The sequence below is a fragment of the Aegilops tauschii genome, chromosome 5 (genome assembly GCF_002575655.3).
Source record: "Aegilops tauschii subsp. strangulata cultivar AL8/78 chromosome 5, Aet v6.0, whole genome shotgun sequence".
Lineage (NCBI taxonomy): Eukaryota > Viridiplantae > Streptophyta > Magnoliopsida > Poales > Poaceae > Aegilops > Aegilops tauschii.
In genome coordinates this window covers 561,868,315-561,893,447 of record NC_053039.3, presented here as the reverse complement: position 1 = coordinate 561,893,447, position 25,133 = coordinate 561,868,315, and the positions used below count along the sequence as shown (strand labels likewise).

The 25,133-nt window shown below is 45.6% G+C and overlaps 3 protein-coding genes across 5 annotated transcripts; 1 reads left to right on the top strand and 2 right to left on the bottom strand.

The window, feature by feature from the left end:
* The first annotated feature begins 5,739 nt into the window (after positions 1 to 5,739).
* LOC109745382 (uncharacterized) lies at positions 5,740 to 17,411 on the top strand. Its single transcript, XM_040390217.3, has 2 exons — positions 5,740 to 5,990; positions 15,793 to 17,411. Exons 1-2 carry the CDS (start codon positions 5,740 to 5,742, stop codon positions 17,003 to 17,005), a joined length of 1,464 nt encoding a protein of 487 aa, XP_040246151.3. The 3' UTR covers positions 17,006 to 17,411.
* A 357-nt stretch (positions 17,412 to 17,768) lies between these two features.
* On the bottom strand, positions 17,769 to 20,673 carry LOC109745394 (uncharacterized). 3 transcript variants are annotated; one of them, XM_020304510.4, is made up of 4 exons: positions 20,444 to 20,673; positions 19,045 to 19,941; positions 18,676 to 18,825; positions 17,769 to 18,395 (listed from the first exon to the last, which is right to left on the bottom strand). In XM_020304510.4, the coding sequence occupies exons 1-4, from the start codon at positions 20,471 to 20,473 to the stop codon at positions 18,024 to 18,026; spliced, it is 1,449 nt and encodes a 482-aa protein (XP_020160099.1). In that variant the 5' UTR covers positions 20,474 to 20,673; the 3' UTR covers positions 17,769 to 18,023. The 3 variants fall into 3 exon arrangements, with proteins under 3 accessions (XP_020160099.1, XP_073354529.1, XP_040247155.1); XM_073498428.1 differs by having other exon boundaries at positions 19,045 to 19,938; positions 20,444 to 20,663; XM_040391221.3 differs by lacking the exon at positions 20,444 to 20,673 and adding an exon at positions 20,077 to 20,268.
* A 2,921-nt stretch (positions 20,674 to 23,594) lies between these two features.
* LOC141022200 (uncharacterized) lies at positions 23,595 to 25,133 on the bottom strand. Its single transcript, XM_073498429.1, has 2 exons — positions 24,623 to 25,133; positions 23,595 to 24,532 (listed from the first exon to the last, which is right to left on the bottom strand). Exons 1-2 carry the CDS (start codon positions 25,013 to 25,015, stop codon positions 24,158 to 24,160), a joined length of 768 nt encoding a protein of 255 aa, XP_073354530.1. The 5' UTR covers positions 25,016 to 25,133; the 3' UTR covers positions 23,595 to 24,157.

Sequence of the window (25,133 nt, the reverse complement as noted above, 5' to 3'; positions counted from 1 at the left end):
TGAAGCTTCAGATCAAGTTACTGCTAAACTTCGTAGGTCCACAAGGACACGTTCCGCACCAGAGTGGTACGGCAACCCTGTCCTGGAAATCATGTTGTTAGACAACGGTGAACCTTCGAACTATGAAGAAGCGATGGCGGGCCCGGATTGCGACAAATGGCTAGAAGCCGTGAAATCCGAGATAGGATCCATGTATGAAAACGAAGTATGGACTTTGACTGACTTGCCCGATGATCGGCGAGCCATAGAAAATAAATGGATCTTTAAGAAGAAGACAGACGCGGATGGTAATGTGACCATCTATAAGGCTCGACTTGTCGCTAAGGGTTATCGACAAGTTCAAGGGGTTGACTACGATGAGACTTTCTCACCCGTAGCGAAGCTGAAGTCCGTCCGAATCATGTTAGCAATTGCCGCATTCTATGATTATGAGATATGGCAAATGGACGTCAAAACGGCATTCCTTAACGGCTTCCTTAAGGAAGAATTGTATATGATGCAGCCGGAAGGTTTTGTCGATCCTAAGAATGCTAACAAAGTATGCAAGCTCCAGCGCTCAATCTATGGGCTGGTGCAAGCATCTCGGAGTTGGAACATTCGCTTTGATGACATGATCAAAGCGTTTGGGTTTACACAGACTTATGGAGAAGCCTGTGTTTACAAGAAAGTGAGTGGGAGCTCTGTAGCATTTCTCTTATTATATGTGGATGACATACTATTGATGGGAAATGATATAGAATTCTTGGAAAGTATAAAGGCCTATTTGAATAAGTGTTTTTCAATGAAGGACCTTGGAGAAGCTGCTTATATATTAGGCATCAAGATCTATAGAGATAGATCAAGACGCCTCATTGGTCTTTCACAAAGCACATACCTTGACAAGATATTGAAGAAGTTCAATATGGATCAGTCCAAGAAGGGGTTCTTGCCTGTATTGCAAGGTGTGCAGTTGAGCACGGCTCAATGCCCGACCACGGCAGAAGATAGAGAAAAGATGAGTGTCATCCCCTATGCCTCGGCCATAGGGTCTATTATGTATGCCATGCTGTGTACCAGACCTGATGTAAACCTTGCCGTAAGTTTGGTAGGAAGGTACCAAAGTAATCCCGGCATGGAACACTGGACAGCGGTCAAGAATATCCTAAAGTACCTGAAAAGGACTAAGGATATGTTTCTCGTATATGGAGGTGACGAAGAGCTCGTCGTAAAGGGTTACGTCGACGCTAGCTTCGACACAGATCTGGATGACTCGAAGTCACAAACCGGATACGTGTATATTTTGAATGGAGGGGCAGTAAGCTGGTGCAGTTGCAAGCAAAGTGTCGTGGCGGGATCTACATGTGAAGCGGAGTACATGGCGGCCTCAGAGGCAGCACAGGAAGCAGTCTGGATAAAGGAGTTCATTACCGACTTAGGGGTGATTCCCAATGCGTCGGGCCCGATGACACTCTTCTGTGACAACACTGGAGCTATTGCCCTTGCCAAGGAGCCCAGGTTTCATAGGAAGACCAGGCATATCAAGCGTCGCTTCAACTCCATTCGTGAAAGTGTTCAAAATGGAGACATAAATATTTGTAAAGTACATACGGACCTGAATGTAGCAGATCCGTTGACTAAACCTCTCCCTAGGGCAAAACATGATCAACACCAGGACGCTATGGGTGTTCGATTCATCACAATGTAACTAGATTATTGACTCTAGTGCAAGTGGGAGACTGTTGGAAATATGCCCTAGAGGCAATAATAAATGGTTATTATTATATTTCTTTGTTCATGATAATTGTCTATTGTTCATGCTATAATTGTGTTATCCGGAAATCGTAATACATGTGTGAATACATAGACCACAACGTGTCCCTAGTAAGCCTCTAGTTGACTAGCTCGTTAATCAACAGATAGTCATGGTTTCCTGACTATGGACATTGGATGTCATTGATAACGGGATCACATCATTAGGAGAATGATGTGATGGATAAGACCCAATCCTAAGCATAGCATAAAAGATCGTGTAGTTCGTTTGCTAGAGCTTTTCCAATGTCAAGTATCTTTTCCTTAGACCATGAGATCGTGCAACTCCCGGATACCGTAGGAGTGCTTTGGGTGTGCCAAACGTCACAACGTAACTGGGTGACTATAAAGGTACACTACGGGTATCTCCGAAAGTGTCTGTTGAGTTGGCACGGATCAAGACTGGGATTTGTCACTCCGTATGACGGAGAGGTATCTCTGGGCCCACTCGGTAATGCATCATCATAATGAGCTCAATGTGACTAAGGAGTTAGCCATGGGATCATGCATTACGGTACGAGTAAAGAGACTTGCCGGTAACGAGATTGAACAAGGTATTGGGATACCGACGATCGAATCTCGGGCAAGTGACACACCGATTGACAAAGGGAATTGTGTACGGGATTGATTGAATCCTCGACATCGTGGTTCATCCGATGAGATCTTCGTGGAACATGTGGGAGCCAACATGGGTATCCAGATCCCGCTGTTGGTTATTGACCGGAGAGGCGTCTCGGTCATGTCTGCATGTCTCCCGAACCCGTAGGGTCTACACACTTAAGGTTCGGTGACGCTAGGGTTGTAGAGATATGAGTATGCGGAAACCCGAAAGTTGTTCGGAGTCCCGGATGAGATCCCGGACGTCACGAGGAGTTCCGGAATGGTCCGGAGGTGAAGAATTATATATGGGAAGTCTAGTTTCGGCCACCGGGAAAGTTTCAAGGGTTATCGGTATTGTACCGGGACCACCGGAAGGGTCCCGGGGGTCCACCGGGTGGGGCCACCTATCCCGGAGGGCCCCGTGGGCTGAAGTGGGAAGGGAACCAGCCCTTAGTGGGCTGGGGCGCCCCCCTTGGGCCTCCCCCTGCGCCTAGGGTTGGAAACCCTAGGGGTGGGAGGCGCCCCCCTTTGGCTTGTTGGGGAAGCCACCCCCTTCCCCCCTTTGGCCGCCGCCCCCCATGCAGATGGGATCCAGGGGGGCTATAAATAGTGGGGGGGAGGGAGGGCAGCAATACACCAGCCCCTGGCGCCTCCCTCTCCCCCTGCAACACCTCTCCCTCTCGTAGAAGCTTGGCGAAGCCCTGCCGAGACCCTGCTACATCCATCACCACGCCGTCGTGCTGCTGGATCTCCATCAACCTCTCCTTCCCCCTTGCTGGATCAAGAAGGAGGAGACGTCGCTGCTCCGTACGTGTGTTGAACGCGGAGGTGCCGTCCGTTCAGCACTCGGTCATCGGTGTTTTGAATCACGGCGAGTACGACTCCATCAACCCCGTTCATTAGAACGCTTCCGCTTGCGATCTACAAGGGTATGTAGATGCACTCCTTTCCCCTCGTTGCTAGTATACTCCATAGATGGATCTTGGTGATGCGTAGGAAATTTTAAAAATTCTGCTACGATCCCCAACACCCCGCACCCCGGCAGTTCCAAACAATGCAATTCATTGCTCCTGACGGGGCACCACACGTGGCTCCGTCAGTTTACTGGCGGCCCCCGGGCCGGTTGCCTCCATGTCCACCTCACACACCTTGCTAGTTGCTTCATCTTTCCCTTGCTGAGCTTCTGTCTTCCCCTTCTTCTGAACACCACCAACAGGAACGTCCACGAACGGCACCAGAGCCTTGCCACCAAAATCAACCTATACCTGCCCAATTAGACCATCCACCTGCCTCTTCCCCAGAATTGAATCGTTATATTCCATGGAATCCATAACACTACCAAACGAGACATTCAAGGAGTCAAGGCCATACAAAGCAGGTATCATGTCATCCGAGCTGGGTATTTTTTCTTTGATTACTAGCGGTCCATGTTTCCTCCCTGCTGGCACTTTCTTTCCCATGCAAGCACTCTTCTTTTTCTGGCGTGGCCTAATCTGTTCTCCTCCCTATTTACCGTTAGCTTGTGCTTCAAACTGCGCCTTCATCTGCTGTACTTTGCTACACTCCGGCTTCTCCTTAGCAAGTTGCAGCCGAATTCTGTCCACCTGGTTTGCTAACAGCTCATCAGCCTCCACTATCCCTGGCATCTCCTTCTCCTCAAACCCATCATGAGCATCAACTCTGTCCGGTATTTCATGATCCTGCTTGGAGCTGCTGCTAGCCGTCGGTCGTTCAGCTTGGCGAGTCATTGAACCAGCGCTACCCAGAGAAAAATCCATCCCGCGCCTTGCCCTTGGTTGGCCCGGCGAGGCTGTGAACGCCGGTCTCTGCTCATACTTCTTGAACGGGGAGCAACGGAGGGTGGAGTCATATGCCTTTGATTGGAGCCCCAGCCTCTTCTTCTCACATGCCTCTTTGTCATGCCCCATGAACCAACAAAAGAAGCAGAAGTGTTGGACTCTTTCATATTTCAGCTTGAATTGCAGGCATTTGGTTACACCGTTCACCTTATACTCAAGCATGACCTCTTACTGTAGTCTCCTATTATAGGGCAATTTAACTCGAATCCTCAAGAACTCATTGGTGCCGTGACCAACATTAGGTGCATCCACCTCCAGGACCTCTCCCAAAGTGTCTCCTAGAGCGCTTCCATAAGCCTTAGTCTGCTTCTTCCAGGGAACATCAAAAACACGCACCCATACCGGTACGGAGTCCAGAGCAGTTTCAGAAGGGCGAGCATTATCATCGAACGGGGTCACTAGCAGTTCATCCCCGTCATAGATCCATGGACCTCCCCTGGCCACAAATCTGTAATCTCCGTCAGAGAAGAAGGTGATTATGAAATAGGTTTTCCGCACAGACTTGAATTCAACTCCTGTACGCAGCTGCCAGATTTCCTCAAAGTGATCAGACAAGGTTTTCGCGCTAGGGCGCTTCTGTGATCTATACAGGCTCATAAGTTTCCAACCAAGCTCGGCTTCTTCTTCATCTTCCTCATCAAAATCTACTGCCACAAACGCGACGTCGTCCATATCCACTTCCCCACCAATTTGTGCACCCACTCCCTCCGGCAGCCCGCCTACAGACGCCGGCCGATCCCAGTTGCTGTCTTCCAACACCATCACCTCCTCTTCTGCCCGCACACTCGTCGGCATGCTTACCACGATCGCGCCGCCGCCAGAAGGCTTCGGGTGGGGAGGAACCTCATCGACTCCCCCATGATCACCCCCACCTCTAGCAGCAGACGATGACCGCGACATCGCTAGCGAAGGACGAGATCTTCCGGGATCTGGGTCAGGAGGGTTGGCGGCACTAGGCGCGGGCTTTGTATCACAAGAGTTAGGGTTGCAGATATTAATAGGCGCAACCCTGGGTTCATGACTGCCGTGCGGAGCACGGATTGGATCCACAGGAGACCGACGGAGACTCTGAGACGACAGAGACATCGGAGACGTAGCCGGGCGGGATTCCTTCCGGCGTTCCAAAACGCTTCCGTCAGTGGTAGGGGGCGGCGGTGACGTGAGTTCGCCCATCGCCAGAGCAACCCTAACCCTAGACGAAGCAGACGTGGAGCATGAGTATCACGAGTTGCGACTTTTCTTACTGCATAATTTCTTGTGTTATTGAGAAGAGAAGTGAAATCAAGTGGTACCTTCGACGGCGGAGTGGAAGATGCCGAGGCGAACCAGTAGAGGTAATTGTTGATGGGGGAGATGTCGTAGATGTTGAGGTAGACCGCGTAGGTAGCAGGAGGAGGCGCCGGTGCCGGTGCCGGAGCCGGAGTAACCGAAGGAGGAGGAGGAGTAGCCGTCGGCGGGTCAGCGGCGGCGGCGGTGCTGAAGCTGAAGGGCAATGGTGCAGCGCGACGGAGGCGGAGGGCTTGAGCAGCTCGCGGTCGATGGTGCTGAGGATGCGCACCGCCCCGCCGATGGCTGGATTGGCTGCGGCTCGCGCTCGAGGGCAGGGGCGGCTAGGGTTCGTGGGGAGGGCAGGGGGGCGACGGCGGCGAGGCTTTCTGGGCTCTGCTCGCTGCTGGGCCGGGGAGGGCGAGGGGAGCGGGCGCGGGCGGACGGCGGCGGTGGAGCGGCCGCGGGGGTCGTCGGGTGCGGGGGTCGTCGTCGGCGGTGGAGCGGGCGCGGGGGGCGAGGGAGGGTTAGCGAGATGGACAGCACACACCTACATACAGATCAGGGGGGAAGGTTACCAATGGCGCATCATCTAGGGGTGCGCCATAAACACAGTGATAGCAATGGCGCACCTTCCCCGGGTGCGCCATTACTAACTTTTTTTTTTGATTTTTAGTTGCATCTAATAATTTTTTAGAAAATGACGATCAAATTTGAAAATATTTATGAATGTGAAAAAATATCATAAAATTTTTTATTTGAAAATATTTATGAATATGAAAAAACATCATCAAATTTGTTATTTGAAAATATCATCAAATTTGTTATTTGAAAATATTTGAAAAAATATCATAAAAATTTGTATACCAATGGCGCACCTCCTAGGGGTGCGCCATAAGTACCTTGATAGCAATGGCGCACCTTCCCCTGGTGCGCCATTAGTAACTTTTGTTTTTGGATTTTTAGTTGCATCTAATAAATTTTTAGAAAATGACGATCAAATTTGAAAACATTTATGAATGTGAAAAAATATCATCAGATTTGTTATTTGAAAATATTTATGAATATGAAAAAATATCATCAAATTTGTTATTTGAAAATATTGTCAAATTTTTTATTTGAAAATATTTGAAAAAATATCATAAAAATTTGTAAAACATTTATGAATATGAAAAAATATCATCAAATTTGAAAAAATACTCATGAATTCAAAAAGTGCCCATGAAAATTAAAAATATTCATGAGTTCAAAAAATATTAACAAATTCAATACTTTTTGTGAGTTAGAAATTCAATACCAGAATAAACCTAAATAAAAATTGGTATACCAGAATAAACATAAATAAATATTCATGACGACTAGAACAGAAGAAATGTCATTTCCATATGTCGAAATACAATCGAGAAATGAAGACTACAATTTAAATACAATCGATCTTAGCTAGCTATCTTTTCACAATCTTCTTGCCCTTCTTTTTCGCAAATGGAATTCTTCTCTTGAACGGACGTCCTTTAGGTAGGGTGGTCCTGCTTCTTCTTGTGGTGTATGGTACTTCATCGTCGTCGTCATGTTCCATCTTCGGGTCACCGTACTTGTCGAAGTCTTGCTCATTGGCGACTCCATCAATTCTGATGATCTTCCTTTTGCCTCTCCTCACGACAACACGACTGGGCTTTGATGGGTCGGTAATGAAGAAGCATTGGTCCACTTGGGAAGCCAGTACCCATGGCTCATTTTTCGCGGTGACGTTTGCGCCCGCGGTCTTGGATTTGGCTTCGGGTATAACCATGGTGGTGAAATACCGGTCTTCTTTTAGGACGCTCTTGGCCCATCTGACACGGAACATCGGGACCTTCTCTCCAGCGTAGCTCAGCTCCCAGATCTCCTCGATCCTTCCGTAGTATCTGTCCCTGTCGTTACCGGTGTAGGATTCCATCGTTACCCCGGAGTTCTGATAACCATCGCTCTTCATGTCCTTGTCCTCGGTGTAGAATGTGTAGCCATTGAAATCGTACGCCTCATACGTCATCAGATTGTGCTCGGCGCCCTGTGACAAGGTGAATATGAGTTTTTCTTCCGCGGAAGAATCCTCATGTAAGGGTACGACAGAAGCTTCTCCTTGAACCAACGCGTGAAACATGAGTTGTGCTCTTTGACTATATCTCCGTCCGTCCTCTGTTGGCCTCGGTCATTGTACGTCTTCTCAATAAAGGTTTTGTGCTCTACCACCCAAGGATCGACCACCTCTATGTGTTGTAGCGCGACTAGGTTTGCTCTTTCAAAGTCGGCGAGTCAACCCTCGAAGTCGACATGCATTTCGCGGCGACCATCGCGGTGACCCCGTCCAGCGAGCCTGCCGAGGTGCCTGTTGACGGGCAGACCAACGGGGTTCTCGATGCCTAGATAATTCGTGCAGTAGGAGATGCACTCTTCGGTCAGAAAGCCCCTGGCTATGCTTCCCTCTGGACGTGACATGTTGTGAACGTATCCTTTGATGACACCATTCATCCTTTCGAACGGCATCATGCTGTGCAGAAACGTCGGCCCGAGTTGGATGATATCCTCCACGATATGGACCAGTAGATGCACCATAACGTCGAAGAATGCGGGCGGGAAGTACATCTCAAGCTCGCATAGTATCACCACGATCTCTTCCTGTAGCCTTCTGATTTGCCTCACGCCAACCGACTTCCGAGAGATGACGTCGAAAAAGTTGCATAGGCCAAATAGCATTTCACGGACGTGCTGCGTCATCAGCACGTGACAGTCGTGAGACTTCATCCCGCTGAACTTCTGCTTCGCTGAGTCTAGGTATCTGCTTATCTTCCCCGCGTAACCGTAAGGAAGTTTTACTCCTATGAGGCAGGTGAAAAACTGCTCGATCTCTTCTTGACTTAGAGTGAAGCACGCGGGAGGGTAGTCATTTCCGATCTTCTTGGCCTTTTTGCCTTTGCGACAACTTTCCGTGTCCTTCGCATCATCATCATCATTGGCGTGAAGATCCTCCCTGATGCCCATTGATTTCAAGTCTGCCCTTGCTTTCGGCCCATCTTTGGTCCTCTCTGGCATGTTGAGCAGGGTACCAAGTAGACTCTCGCACACGTTCTTCGTGATATGCATGACATCAAGGCTGTGAGGCACACGGAGGATCTTCCAGTATGGCATGTCCCAGAAAACAGACCTCGTTTTCCATACCTTTAGCAGTGGCTCTGGCGCCTTTCGCTTCTTTCCCGGCAGTGGGCAATCTTTCCAATTCTTCAACAGCTCATCTATTTCCTCGCCGCTCCTCGTACGCGGGCGTCTTCGGGGTTCGGTTTCACCATCGAACAGATCCTTGCGTTTTCTCCATGAGTCATCATCGCGAAGCCACCTTCGATGTCCCATGAACACGGTTTTCGAAGACCCGGGATCTCTATCTAGCTGGCGATACGTTGTGTCATCCATGCACCTGACGCATCCAGAAAATCCGTGGACCACCTGCCCCGCGACATATCCGTAACCGAGATAGTCGTGCACCGTCGTGAGCAGTGCGGCTCTCATAGGGAAATATTCTTTCTCTGCGGCGTCCCACGTATTGGCTGGCATTTTCCACAGCGTGTCTAGCTCCTCTTTCAGCAGCCCCAGATACAGATTGATGTCGTTCCCTGGTTGTTACGGCCCTTCAATTAGCATACTCATGTGAATGTACTTCCTCTTCATGCACAACCATGGGGAAGGTTGTACATCCACACAAACACAGGCCAGGTGCTATGTGTGCTTCTCTGGCTGCCAAACGGATTGACTCCATCGGTGCTCGCGCCCAGCACGATGTTCCTTGGATCGTCCCTAAATTCTGGGTGTTCGAAGTTCAACGCTTGCCACTGGCTCGCATCCTTAGGGTGACTCAGCATCTTGTCTTTTTTATTTATCTCCGGATCATTTCCGTCATCTTCTCGCTTCTTCTCCTCCCTATCCGCATGCCAACATAGGAGCTTTGCTAGCTTAGGGTCCGCGAAATACCGCTGCAGACGAGGAGTGATCGGAAAGTACCACACCACTTTTCGAGGAGCTTTCTTCCTCTTCTTGTATCGAGTGACGCCGCACACCGGACATATGGTAGACTCCGCGTGCTCGTCCCGATAAATGATGCAATTGTTCATGCACACATGGTATTTCACGTGCGGTAAATCCAGAGGACACACGATTTTCTTCGCCTCCTCGAAACTGGTCGGGCACTTGTTCCCCTTGGGAAGACGTTCGTGCCAGAATGACACGTTCTCGTCGAAGCATGCGTCGGTCATTTTGTGTTTTACCTTCGTCTCCAGAGCCATGAGCGTTACTTTCAGGCGGGTATCCTTGGGCCTGCATCCTTCATACAATGGAGTAACCGCGTCTATCTCCAGTTGGTCCAGCTTGGCTTTCTCTCGGGCGGCATCTCTTGCGTTATCCGTCTGCTTGAGAAGCAGCTCTTGAATATGAGGGTCCTGCACCCAGCCCATCGATGGTCCATCGTCGTCTGCTCCGGCATCTTCATCTTCATGATCATGCCCTTCGTCTTGACCTTCCTCATCATCATGTCCAGCATCTTCTACATGATGACTGTGTACTGCATCTACTTCGTGATCATGTCCCGGAGATTCTTCGTCTTCTCGCCCGCCCTCGCCGCGGTTGTCTTGCTGCCCTTCCTCATTTCTTGCCCGGCCCCCATGGACGACTTCATAGTCATCTTCATCACCTTGCCACCGATAGCCATCCATGAAACCACGCAAGAGCAGGTGGTCGCGCACCTGTACGGAATCCGGGTCCATAAGGCTCTTCAGCTTGCATCTTCGACACGAACATCTTATCTCTGTCTCGTTCTTTTGAAGTATCTCGGCCTTCGCGGAGCTCAAAAACCTATTCACGATGCCTTCGGTCATCGTGCGGACCATGGTCGCCTGCGGGGTAGAGAAAAATGATATTTTAGAACCAAAAAAAATTGGCATGAAAAAGAATGCATAGTGCCAAATTCTCGCCGAAACGGAAATGAATCAACATTCCGGCAAAATATTGGCAACTATCGCATTTCAAATACCGGTACCTGCAAACACAAACATATGCAACACCACAAACATATGCAACACCACAAACATACGCAGATCTAGGCTGCCATAAAAAGTGTGTACGTTGTTGGAGGGAGAAAAAAGTAGATCTAGAACATAAAGAAAGCTTTCCCCTTACTTACCTATCAAAAAAAGAAAATTTAACCACTTAATTTGGGTGAATCTATGGTGCAAATGAGGTGAGAAGGAGGAGGCAGCCGAGACCAAGCTTGGTAGAGGTGGAGAGAATGAAGTGGGGAAAGTGAGTGTGGTAGGTGGCTGTCCAAAATATCTAGCTGCTCCCAGGTTACCAATGGCGCACCACCTAAGAATGCTCCATTAGTAACCAGGGTTACTAATGGCGCACTGGTGAGTGGTGCACCATTACTAGTTTAAAAAAAACATAGTAGTGGCGCACCAGTGGACAGTGCGCCATTACTAGTTAGAACTAGTAATGGCGCACTGTCCCCTGGTGCGCCAGTGCTAACAATTTTTTTACCTTTTTTTTCAAAACTAGTAATGGCGCACCGCCCACCAGGTGCGCCATTAGTAATGAGGACATTAATGGCGCACCTATATATGGTGCGCCATTAATGTCCATATTAGCTATAGCCCTTTTCCTATTAGTGCCTAGTTCTCAAGAGAAGCCACTAGTGAAACCTACAGCCCCCGGGTCTATTTTCCTATCATATACTTTCTGATCTACATTGCTATTTGCCTTTTTCTTTATTTGCATCTTTTATTTTCAAATCTATATTATCAAAAACCCAAAAATACCTCGCTAAATTTTGTTTGCCGTTGTTCTATTTGCATCTACCCATCTACCTATTTACCAATCATTTACCCAAGAGGGATTGACAACCCCTCTTACGCGTCGGGTTGCAAGTATTTGTTCTTTGTGTGCAGGTACCGTTTACATAGTGTTGGTGGTTCTCCTACTGGTTCGATAACCTTGGTTTCATAACCGAGGAAAATACTTACCGTCGTTGTGCTCTTCCTCTTTGGAGAAATACCGACGCAGTTGCAAGCCACGTCATGCTGCGCCGCTGGAATGAGCCGAGCCATTGTCTAAATTTTTTGCCATGCACGACTGGTATACGAAGGTCACAATGGAGATGAAATGTTTTGCTGTAGTGGAGATTGAATACAAATGGTGCACCCCTTCGGCCACTGGTTGTTTGCTTTGTCTCCCTCTCTTCTTTTCACCTCCCGTTGATATGTCTCCAATGTATCTATAATTTTTATTGTTCCATGCTATTATATTATCTGTTTTGGATGTTTTATATGCATTAATATGCTATTTTACATTATTTTTGGGACTAACCTATTAACCTAGAGCCCAGTGTCAGTTTCTGTTTCCCCTGTTTTTGAGTTTCATAGAAAAGGAATACCAAACGGAATGAAACCTTCGCGATGATTTTTATTGGACCAGAACACAACCAGGAGACTTGGAAATGAAGTCGGAGGAGCCACGAGGCGGCCACAAGGATGGAGGGTGCACCCCCACCCTTGTGGGGCCCCCGTGCACCTCCTGACCTAATTCTTTCGCCTATATATTCCCATATATCCCCAAACCACCAGAGGCATCCACGAAAAGACTTTCCACCGCTGCAACCTTCTGTACCCGTGAGATCCCATCTAGGGACCTTTTCCGGCACCCTGCTGGAGCGAAATTCGATCACGGAGGGCTTCTACATCAACTCTATTGCCCTTCCGATGAAGCGTCAATAGTTTACCACAGACCTACGGGACCATAGCTAGTAGCTAGATGGCTTCTTCTCTCTCTTTGATTCTCAATACCATGTTCTCCTCGATGTTCTTGCAATCTATTTGATATAATACTCTTTTGCGGTGTGTTTGCCGAGATCCGATGAATTGTGGATTTATGATCAACTTATCTATGAATATTATTTGAATATTCTCTGAATTCTTTTATGCATGATTTGATATCTTTGTAATTCTCTTCGAACTATCGGTTTTGTTTGGCCAACTAGATTGGTTTTTCTTGCAATGGGAGAAGTGCTTAGATTTGGGTTCAATCTTGCGGTGTCCTTTCCCAGTGACAATAGGGGGTAGCAAGGCACGTATTGTATTGTTTCCATCGAGGATAAAAAGATAGGGTTTTCATCATACTGCTTGAGTATTCCTCTACATCATGTCATCTTTTAATGCGTTACTCCGTTCTTTATGAACTTAATACTCTAGATGCATGCTGGATAGCGGTCGATGTGTGGAGTAATAGTAGTAGATGCAGAATCGTTACGGTCTACTTGACACGGACGTGATGCCTATATTCATGATCATTGCCTTAGATATCGTCATAACTTTGCGTTTTTCTATCAATTGCTGGCAGTAATTTGTTCACCCACCGTATTATTTGCTATCTTGAGAGAAGCCTCTAGTGAAACCTATGGCCCCCGGGTCTATTTTCCATCATATAAATTTCTGATCTACTATTTTGTAATCTTTTACTTTCTGATCTATAAACCAAAAATACCAAAAATATTTACTTTATCGTTTATCTATCTCTATCAGATCTCACTTTTGCAAGTAATCGTGAAGGGGTTGACAACTCTTTTATCGCATTGGGTGCAAGTTGTTTGATTGTTTGTGCAGGTATTCGGTGATTTGTGCGTTGTCTCCTACTGGATTGATACCTTGGTTCTCAAACTGAGGGAAATACTTATCTTTACTTTGCTGCATCACCCTTTGCTCCTCAAGCGAAAAGCCAACGCAAGCTCAGGAAGTAGCACCCGTCGCTGCCTGTTCGCCCCCTCCTCCTATGCCTATAAAAGAGAGCCCACTCCTCTCTAGAGACACAGACCGGAACATCATCATTCTCACGTCACCGAGTTCCAATCTCTAAGCTACAGCTACGATCTTCCCCATCCCGGCTTGCGGCGTGCACCGCAGGTCGGGATAGTAGGCCTCCGAAACCCCACCTCTTTGAGTCCTGTACGGGAGAAGGCTGATCAGGTTTTTGGGGAGCGCTCTGCGTGACTACTGACCTGTTCATCACGGATGCCCCGGATGCCGACGACCACTTCCCCAACGACGACTCGACAACCTCTTTGACGACATGGCAGGCGAGGACGTCAACCCCAACACCAATGCTTCTGCCACAGCTCAGTACGTGTTCATGTTCTTTTTGTTCCAGATCCTGCTACATGTATCTGTCGTAGATATATTTTGTTCTAGTTCACATGTGCAAATGCTATTTGCCTTCTCTCTGGTAGATTACATGACTTGTTTCATTTCTGCTATAATAGTCATGTTTTATCTAGTATTTCTGTTAATAAAATCATATGATAAATTGCTCATATTTCCAACATATGAGAGCATGATGTTGGAAGGATACTCGTGTTGAATTGACCCAAGTTGTTTGTTACTTAGAGATTACATCGTCTGAAGCCTACAATTCATGAAATGGGAGTTAACGTATGTATGATTCCTTAGACAATGAGAGTATCGAGTCACTCCATACTATACGATGTACTTTACAGGATGATCACAAAGGCAATTTACTAGTAGAATATTTATATCCCATTACAATGCCATGGGCATAGTCCTATTCGCTAAAAAGACAAAAGGCCAAAGTCTATTATTTTATCGGCCTGCGCTTGTCCAACCAGCGATGCGGGCCGGATGGGTGAACGTGGTGGCTGGGCTGGTCCTCGTTTGAGATCGGGAACGCGACGGCCCAATTTTCCTATCGCAAAGGCCGAATCTCAAGGGACGAGGACGGACGCGGCGGAGCTAGTAGCTGTGGCCTGTGTATTTCTCAAAAAAAAAAAAAAAAAAGCTGTGGCCTGTGTGTCCCTCATGGCCGGCCGCCGCAGGGTGCCGAACCCTTGCCGCCGGCAGAGACCGCTCTCAGCTCCAGGTCTGCACCCTCACGCCTCACCCTAACCCTACCGTCGCTCGTCTCTCCTTTTATATTTCACATCTAAGTTAGGGTTTAAACTAGAATCGCGAGGGTCAGTAATCCATAGTGAAATTTTGAGTATTTTGGCGAATTGGTAGGAACATCTGACGGTCATAGTTAGGGTATTTTTGTTAATTATTACTGGTGGTAGTTAGTGCACTGGCCTCCCCTAAATTTGGATCTTCACCACTGTCTACAAGCTGTGTCAGTTCAATTTAACATGGAACAAGTTCACTCGGTTCAGTTGTTGATAACTCCACCAATATCTACAAGGTGTGTCAGTTCAATTTAACATGAAATGGTTTCAGTTTTCCTTAATTGCAATGTGCTCCCTCCGTTCACAAATATAAGATGTTTTAGCTTTTTTCTGAACCGAATGTATGTAGACACGTTTTAGTGTGTTTGTTCACTCATTTCAGTCTATATGTAGCCCGTATTGAAATATCCAAAACTTATTATATTTGTGAACGAGGGAGTAGATGAGTATTACAGTTGCTGCCTTGAACTGTGCTCACTTGGTTCAATGATTTCCTGAAACTCAAAGTCCAGTGTGATTTGATCGACACTTTTATTGTGACTGATTGTTGAGAAGGAATAAACTAAATTTTATTATCAAAGTTGTCCACGTAAACATCGGAGGGATTATCACCATTTTTTTCGTTATGGAAATGTATATTGGTCCCCTGATCTGATCCAGCTTATTATTGCGTGGTTGGGTTGGATCCAGAGTAGAATCAGCAAGGAGCGTGTCCCATTATATCACTTGATATGATTAAGAGTGTTGCGCGCTTGGGTTGGATAATGTATATGGCCTCTTGTTCGTTTGGTCTTTCTCATGGTCATGGTGCTGCCATGAACAATGCTTACTTGTGTTTGACGACCAAGTGAATAATAGATAAGCAAATGATCGCTATGCAAGTTTTCTAGAAGAAGGGGAGCATGCTATTGCGCTTTTACGTCGAACAAAATCATCACTTAGAGCTATTTATTTCAAGGATACTCTACAAGGCACCCGACCTGTCATGATATGAAGTTATATAATTGTATATAGCGTTGTCTTGCTGAAGATATTATAGCTAGAGTATGTTATTTTAGAAACAAAAAAGTCAAGATGTAGGTGATTCTAGAGTAGTTTCTTTTGATTGAAGTTTGGCATGTCTCAGGTGACACTCATGTTTGCCTTATTGTTCAGCTAAAGCCTACTGCATTTCTTGTACTGTATTAACTCCTGAAGTATTTAGTAACTCTAATTATGTTTCAGTTCTTTATTTTGATCCATTATTTTTGAATTTCTATGCAGCAGAGAAGTTACCACTGTGGAGAGAACCTCGAAGAACGCTTGCCCTGCCTCAGCCTCTACCTCCTTGCCTTTGTCTGGACCTCATGTTTGTGCAGATCTCCTGGAGAGCCTGCTTCATGAAATTATTGCTCTGTTTGACTCATTCCATGACTTCCTTGCATTCATTGGCACCTGCCGCTCTTGGCGCGCTGCAGTCTCTACCTTTCCCTCTGTGCATACATTCAGCTTCCCACCGCTCCACTTGAAACCAGATGGTCCTTATGTTCATCCACATAGCGGCCCTATCAAGCCCATCCCTTTATCTAATTGCAAATGGCAGCTCAGTGATCCTAGCAAGAAAAACTTATCCCTTGCGTGTTCAGTGCCTAAAAATAGTCCAAATAAAATGCACTATTTGGGCTGCTCATATGGGTATCTTATCTTCTCCCACAAGGTTCACTGCCTCCTTGTCGATGTATACACTGGTAGCAAGGTGATGCCCCCCAAACTCCCACCTAACAACGATCTTGGGTACTTCTGTGGCATAGGCATCCTTACGGCCCCATTGATTTCACCCAACTCTTGCCTCCTCCTTTTCTCTAGAGATTCCATGTTTGAGTGGCATGTTGGAACAAACTCCTGGTCAGAGCACACCCTTACTCTTGATTATGAACTCATCTATCAGATTGTGTCCTTCAAAGGAGATATCTTTGTCATAGATGCTCTTCTTAGGCTCCACGCTATACACTTCAGACCTCAATTCCACATGCAAAAAATAGCAATTAAAAAGGAGTTTGTGCCTATGAACTCATGGTTGGTGGTCTGTGGTGACATGCTTCTGATGATTGACCAAAGGTTCAGCTCTGGCGGATTGGGTGGCTCATCTAACGCATTCTTTAGGGTCTTTCGCCTCAACTTCTCTGTCGAGCCAGCTAAGTGGGTGAAGTTGGAGAAGCTGGAGAATTATGCTCTGTTTGTTAGCCCTGATAGAAGGAATCCTACATTTTGTTGCATGAGCCCGGAAAGATGGGGAGGAAAGAGTAACTGCATTTATTTTGCAAGGCTATCTGAAGATCCCGATGAAACTTGGACCGCGGTCGAGTTTGGTCAGCCAGTGCCAGACAGTGCAGTTCGCTCCATGATCTTCTATGATATTTCGTCCCCTCCAGACTCTGGTGTACTAAGTAGCCTCTGGGTGTTCCCCAGCTTAGTTTATGGTTCCGGCTAGTACTTCTTTCTTGTCTTGCACAAGACCTGCCTAGCGTTTATCTCAGTTTGCAACTAGTTCTGTAGCTGTAATGGTTTTCTGACTTTGCGACCGATTTGTTTTGTGTCCAAGTACGATTAATCTGTATGGGCGTGCTGCTGTTACTACTGGTCGGGATTGCATTAGTCATCTGCTTGCGCCGGTAGATGCAGCAGTAGAATGGTCACATGTGTTTCAACCATCTGCTGTTAAATGAGACATATGTACTGTCAAATGTAACCTGGGTACTATTGTGGACAAACTTGTCGTGTATTCTACTGTACCTCCCTTAAAAACTTCACCTTGGATCATTCATATGCTTTTCATTGTTTGCGGGATTTGGATCATTCATGTTGATAATGTGCTGACGGAGCAGGAGAAACTTTGTCTGTTTACTCTGGAAATGACGTCTTGTGCTTTCCATTGTAATCAAATCATAGGAATGCACTGCCCTCTCCTCCAGTTTATTATCTCCAGCCTAAGAATACTCTTGGCATGATGATCTCCAGCTAAATTAATGTGTCTTTTGACTGAACTTTAAGCATAGATAGAGTCAGGAAAACAGTTTTGTCCCTCAACTTTAAACCAAGGACACCCTATCTTACACCTTTTGCGCCGTTGTGTGGCCAGCCTCCTTTTATCAGGTCTCACAAGTCCTAATAAATTTCAAAGCTGTTACATCCCAACTCTATTCAGCACTGTTTCTGTGATAGAGAACGACATAGCTGTGCACACAAAGGTTACATAAAAACAAGCCACAAGACGCTGCCTGTAGATGTTGCCAAGCTTGGAGGCCATCTCCTCCAAGTACGTTCGCATAGTCGGCGTGATCTAACATCACATCACAGTTTACATCATCTGAACATACAAACAGGCAGAAATATGCTAAGCAGGGCAAATATTGAATAGTCAGGTACGCTTATTTGCAATTCCCAATAGGAAAGCAACTGTTTGACTAACATAGAGAACGGTACATAAGGCTCATCCCCAAGGGAAACGATCATTCATGGAAAATCACCCGGGGTGAGGATTTGCCATCTGTGATTCGCCTCGCCACCATTGCTTGCTCATCCTCACTCTTTGGAAAGGAAGACTCTGTTGAACAACACGACTTGGTATCAAGGGCATTGCAGTATTTGCATTGCTCAGCTCCTTTGAGAAGTATCGTCTGCAAATTGGGAGCTCGGCCCAGCAAGGCTCTTATAAACACAAACTGCTGTTCTAGCGATCTAAAGCCGACAAACTGGAGCTCTTTCAGTAGCCCGTTCTTGGAGCAATGGAAGTCCATCTCCCACTGAGGATTTTTTCTTTCAGCAAATACCGACCTTCTCTCCTCATCATTCACAAATGCGCTGCATGCATGGTCCCATACCTATATTTGCATGAACAATATGTTACAGACACAGTTGGATTACATATTAAAAAAACACTTGCCTTATTATGTATGAGCAATGACATGCATTTTGGTGCGTGTTCGAGGAAAGAAAAAGGAAGGCAACACGATTTGGGGGTAAATGGAAGGGACCCTCACTTCAATTTTTACAAAGATGGAAGGTAGAAATGTGTTCATAAGTGTTGAGGGAGAAAAGCTTACAAACATTAAAATGAAAGGGAAACAACAAAACTGGAATGGTAGACTGAAACAGCATTACCTCAATAAGTAATATTTCCATTGTGGGTGCCGCCTCAAGGAAGGCTAATGTCCATATAATGTCAAATTCAACAAAGATACCACGCAAAGTCAGCTTCCTTAGCTTGTTGAATGCGGTGGAGAGTTGCTTCATTTCAGGTTGGATCCAAAGCTGATCACATTAAAAGAAAATAAGAACAAAGCAGTTCAGAAGCATCTATAAGAAACTGTTTAAAAGCATAGAGATGTATGTTATCAAATTATTTACAGCTATGTGTGTTCTCCATCATGTAAAATACACATCCATGGCATAACTAGATAGCTCTGACCATATATAGAAAATACAAATGTGTGACAGTATAGCGAATACAAAAAATGAACTGGTACATACGTTTTCTCCTTGGAAATCCAATGTCAGAGTATGTATACTTGTGGTTCCATGTAGAAGCTCACTTAATTTAAATACTGTATTATAATATGTTAAAGAAGATGAGAGTTTTAGTTCCCCAAGAGACGGGACATCACCAAACGACAAGGGGATATATTCGGACACCCAAGTATCCCAATGGAGCTTCTCCAGTTCTGGAAGGCAGACCAAATCAATTCTCTCAAAGCAACATGTGTCGATTTCCAGAACACTGAGTTTTGAGTTTGGTGCATCTATCTTCCACACAGAGCGGCGACCGGCATCACAATAATGGAGGCTTAGATGCTTCAGTTGTGTGCAGCAGTCAAACAGGAGGTGGTGCATATCCAACTCGATAAAACAAACACCATGCAGAGAGAGTCTCGTGAGGCAACCGAACACACTGGGGTAGGCATTGAAGAAACCATACATGTCTTTTGCGAGCTGTAGCATGTGCAGCTCAGAAGAGTCACCAGGTTTCAGATCATCAAGAAGGCAAAGGTCCAAATCTTTCAGCAAACCACTGTCAATCACATCACCTAATAGTGGGCCAATGTCGCTCAAGAAAGTGCTGATCAAGTAGAGCTGAAGCTGCAGTGTCGTGATGGTGGATTTTCTCTGAGGTTTAGCAAATAAACACTTGGCTGCTTTGGTTAGAGCCACCATAGCTTGCTGACAGTCATTTGCTGCAATCGAGTCTGGGCATGGAACAGGTAGGAAATGCCTGACATCAATGCTGAGCTCAGGCAGCAGCCAGGGCAGCTGCCTCCACCGCGTTGACAGCGAACTTGTCCTTACAGCGGTGCTTATGTCGACTTTCCGCAAGATAGACAGTAAAACATCATCCATCAGCACGCTCAACCTATCTTCCTCCTCCGGCTGCTGCATACAGAAATATGGATCCCGTTACTTTGTCACTATCAGTTAACAAAATTCAGAGGCTCAAAACATTTATAGCGTAAAAACAAACAGTAGTACCAAGCCATACAGTGACAAGAACAACAAATATGTACCTACCCGAGACCCAAACTAGCACAGAGTTATCCCAAAGCACCCCAAAAATGTCACTAGTCCCAGTCAGTGTCAATCCCCTTCCAATACACCGGACCTGCAGGCGCCTACTATGCCGTCCTAGCTGGGGGTCGAGGAGAATGCAGCGGACAATGCGACGCCGGCCGAAACAAGTACCACACCAAAGCCTTCAGGAGTCTGTTCTGTTAATAAGGGTTGATCCCTGCTTACTGTAATTGCCCTGATCATCAATGAAGGACTACTACACTGTTTTGATTACAAATCGGTGGTTTCCTAAACGGCGTCCACCGAATCGCTGCATAAATCGAGAGTAGTAGAAGAAGAACGGCGACAGGATCATGGCGATTCTCACCGTCCCTTTCTTCGCCACGGGGGACTCCATCCCCTCGGTTCCTCACGGAGTGGCGGCCCTTCCCGACGCGGCTGTGGCGCTCGATCTCGGCGCTGTAGGCGGCTCACACCACCGCGGTGCGGTGCGTCGCCGGCCTACCACACAACCCTCGGCTTGGTAGGCGGCGGCCCTCTTCCGGCGGCGCTCGATGCGGAGGTTACAGGAAGAAAATCTCGATCTGGACAAATTTCCGGCCAAGTCCCAGATTTAGGGCCCGTTCTGGTCCCCCGCTACATAGGCCTGCCGCCCAGTCCAGCACCGCACAGATGGAGGGAGCGCCTACTCGGCGCCTTCAGCGTCGCCTCCTGGTGGGCCGGCCCATGAACGCGCATGAAGAAAAAAAATGTATTATTGTGAGAAAACCATATATAAAGGTGGCTCTTGGTGAATTGAACTCACGACTTCATAGCTGTCTTTGAGTTTAGCTATCCCGTACACATACTGGCTACTAGTGATTCACTTCAGCGCGACTTTATTTAAGAACTAGCGTAGCAGCGCTACTTATCTAGCTTAGATTTTTGAATTATTTGAAAACATTGCTGAAAAACGTGACTGTATGGAAAAAATGTAAATTTTTTTGGAAAGTTGATGAACATGCATAAAAAAGTTGGCCAACGTAAAAAAGGTTCATGTATTCAAATAAGTTCATGAATTCAAAAACAAAAGTAAATGAAAGGGAAAAAGGTGCACACTTTTTTTAAATAGTTCACAACAATGAAAAACGACCACGAGTTCAAAAAAAAGTTCATTGAATTTGAAAAGGAGTCCACTAAATATGGAAAAAGTTCATCGAATTTACAAAAATTGCACTAAATTTGGAAAAAGTTCATCGAATTTAAAAATAGTTCATCAACTGTTCAAGAAAGTTCATCGGATTTGAAAAAGACTTCAGCGAATTTGAAAAACAATTCTTCATCCAATTTGAAAAAAAGTTCACTGAATTTGGAAAAAGCCTCATCGAACTTAAAAATAGTTCATCAACTTTTCAAAAAAGTTCAACGGATTTGAAAAAGAGTTCATCAAATTTGCAAATTCTTCATCAAAAAAATGTTCACTTGATTTGAGAAAAGTTCATTGAATTTGAAAATAGTTCTTCAAATTTGAAAAAAAGTTTATTGAATTAAAAAAAGTTCATCAAATTTGCAAAAAAAGTTCATCGAATTAAAAAAAACATCATTCGTTAAAAATTGTTCACTAGAAATAGAAAAAAATTCATTGATTTTGAAAACAAAAGTTCATCAAATTTGACACAACAAACACCATCGATTTGGAACAGTTCGCGCATTTAATAAAACAAAAAAAGGAAAAAAATCAAATAGGGAATAAACCAGGAAGATGAAGAAAGAAAAAATAGAAAACAAAAATGGAAAAAAGGAAAACGAAAATAAGAAAAAAAAAGCAAAAAAATAAAACAAAAGAGAAGCACAGAATGAAAGGAATAAAGAGTTTTTTTTACAATAAAAGGAATAAAGAGTTGAAGCTTAGCAATGTTTTCATGGTGGTGGCTGTACGAAAGAAGCTGCAAGTGTGAGGTCATCGGTTCGATTCTCATTGAGCTCGCCCATTTTTCTGCGTACGAAAATACACAGTAATGGGCCGGCCCAGCACAGGGCGCTGCAGGCGCCTGTTTGTAAATTTGCCTATAATGGGCAACAGCAGCGCTAAATAGGAATAAAATTATTACGAGGCACTGGGGTCTTCACATTTTTCACATGTACATATTCTTTGAAGTACTTCCTCCATCCCAAAATAAGTGTCTCGATTTTTTATTGTAAAATAATAATTTTCATTTATTATTCATATATACTTTGTAATTATTATTTTTTGTAAAAATATCAGATCTATTATAAAGATTCGTCGGAAGTACAAAGCACCCCAAACATAATAAAAATTACATCAAGGTCCATAGACAACCGAACGACCATTGCCGCCGCCAGAACGAGCCGCCGACGCACCGCTGTAGCCGCTCCGATACCGGAGCCGGTTTGACCTTATCGATGACAGCCTAAAAGTCTTCATGCACGTGCCCCTAAGGACCAATGTTCGGGAGCTGTAGTCGTCGCCACTGAATCCTTAAATCAATATGAAGAATCTGACACCAAATCTCGCCGTTGCGTACGCACGATGAGAAACCCTAACCTCACTGCTCCGAGGAGCTGGCATGAATCTATGCCGGAGCTCCGTCTAATCCGTCCCGACAAATGAACTTGAGGAAGATCGGAGCCCGGAAGACTAACTCGAAGAAAGAAGCGCCGCCATCCGTCCGGAGCGGCAGGTGGAGGGGAAGCGAATCAGCGGACTCGCGACGGAGATCGAAGGGAAAAAGGCTTTCCATAGTCGCCTTGTGAGAGCGGGAAAAAACTTCAGACAGGCAGGCTACAACATAGAGATACTTTGTAATTACTTATTCTTTCTTATTACCCGGGTAATGATATTGTAAAAATAATATTTTGCATTTTTTATTATCTGCATATGAATATGACATCCTATAAACCTAAATAGTTCATCCCCATTATTTTTATTATCTTAACATGCACGCATGCCACATCATCAAAGGTCCATTATAATATGCATGCGAATTATTTTTTCATTATTAGTTGATCACCACTAATTCTGTTTAGGTTAACAAGCACACATGTCACCTCATCAAAGGCTCACCCAACATGCATGGGAAAAATTTCCATTATATTATAATGCTTATATTAAATAAATATTTTTAACTACACAATAATCCAATACAATATATAATGTATATTTTTAGTTTTTTAGTATATTTTATTAATCTAACTGTTTCAAACAACCAATTCTTATTGAAATATATTGCAACAAATTTTCGCCGTAACGCGCAGGGTATCATCTAATTTGCTTGAAAAGGGGAAAACAAAAGGTAGTAGAGTCCTAACATCAAGCTGCGTGCGCCAGGGCAAAAACTCAGGTACCATTCAGGTACCACGGCAAAAACTTTCATACAATTTGCTTCACAAACACATCGATGGTCAAGCCGGGTGTCCTGCTCTAGCCTATATTCTTCGACGATCAATGTTCGATTCTCCTTTTAAATGGGGTGTCCTGTAATGCTCACGATTAAGCTCTTGGTTCCACGGGAATTTTTAGCCCAAAAAAATATTTGTGCTCGTTGCACTATATTGTATCGGTATATCGATGGATCCGGTCCATTAGATAAAGTCGGATGTATAGTTCATATTTATTAGATAAAGTGCTCACCTATTTGAGTTCACTACGGGGACAAATAGGCTAATCTCTGCTTTTTTGCTACATCTCCTTCGAGACTTGCACAAGAGAATTTTATAGCTAGCTGACATTAAACACTTAAAATTTACCATGTAATACACATGCCCAATCAGCATAAGAAAACGTCACACATTACAGCGAATACGAGAGATGGAATAATCACCCCATCTAGACATCCAGGATGCAAATTTGTTCATAAGCAAACATGCTTCGTCCACATCAGCTGCAAGCCCACGTTGATATTCAGGTCAGTATGTATGTAAGATATTTTAGAGAAATCTTATATAAAGTAGAAATAAGATGCTATATATATCCATGAAGTTACATAACACTATTGACCCCACCCAAGTGATTGTGGGCTACACTGAACTTGGACAACCACATGAGCTCCGTCAAGGAAGATGCAAACAATTCACTTACAAATCATTCATCTCCTACGACCTTGTTGCTCCCAGATACGACATGGTTGCTCCCAGATACAGTGTTGTTGGTCCCAGATACAGTATTGTGGCTCCCGGATACGGTATGGAAGCTCCCGGATACATTATTGTCGTTCCCGGATACGGCATTGTTATTGTCAGTCACGATATGTTTGTCCCCAGATACAACATGGTTGCTACCAGTTACGGTATTGTCGTTCCCGGTTATGACAGTGTTGTTGCTCCCAGCCACATTGTTGTTATTCCCGGATATGACAGTGTTGTCATTCCCAGAAACAACGTTGGTGCTCCCAGATCTGACAGTGTTGTTGCTCCCAGATATTGTATTTGGTTGTTCGTCGAGTGTTCTTCTATTACGCTTCACATACAATGGCATGTTAGTAAAAACCATACCTAGTGAATGACCAGCGATGACAAGACCCTTGAGCCGTATCAAACTCTTGGGTACCTCGCCAACCAATGAATTATCCGATAGATCCAAGTAGCAAAGGTGATCAAGCTCGCCAATCCATGATGGGATGGTGCCGACCAGTTTGTTGTTGGCAAGGTTGAGCTCCTCTAGCCGTGCAAGGCCTGCCAAGGATGCTCCTGGGATGAGCCCCACAAGGCCGTGCCCAGGGAGCCGCAGCGCCGTGACACGGCCGCTAGTGCCATCGCAGTTCACGCCTTCCCAGACGCAGCAGGAGGCACCGGACCAGGCAGCACGGAGGAGGACAGCCCCACCGCTGAGGTTTCCGGCGAAGCCCCGTAGCGCACGGAGGTCATCGGGGTGGCACGATGTCGCACGTGCCGCCGGCAAGAGGAACGCAATGAACAGGAGCAGCAGCCCGCATTTCGCCATGGATTCAGCTGTGGCAGCAAGAAAGCCTTTTGAGGTGCAAGTGATTGGCAAGTGCTCTCGGCAAAAACTTCTTTTGGGGTGCAAGTGATTGGCAAGTGCTCTTGGCAAAAACTGCTTG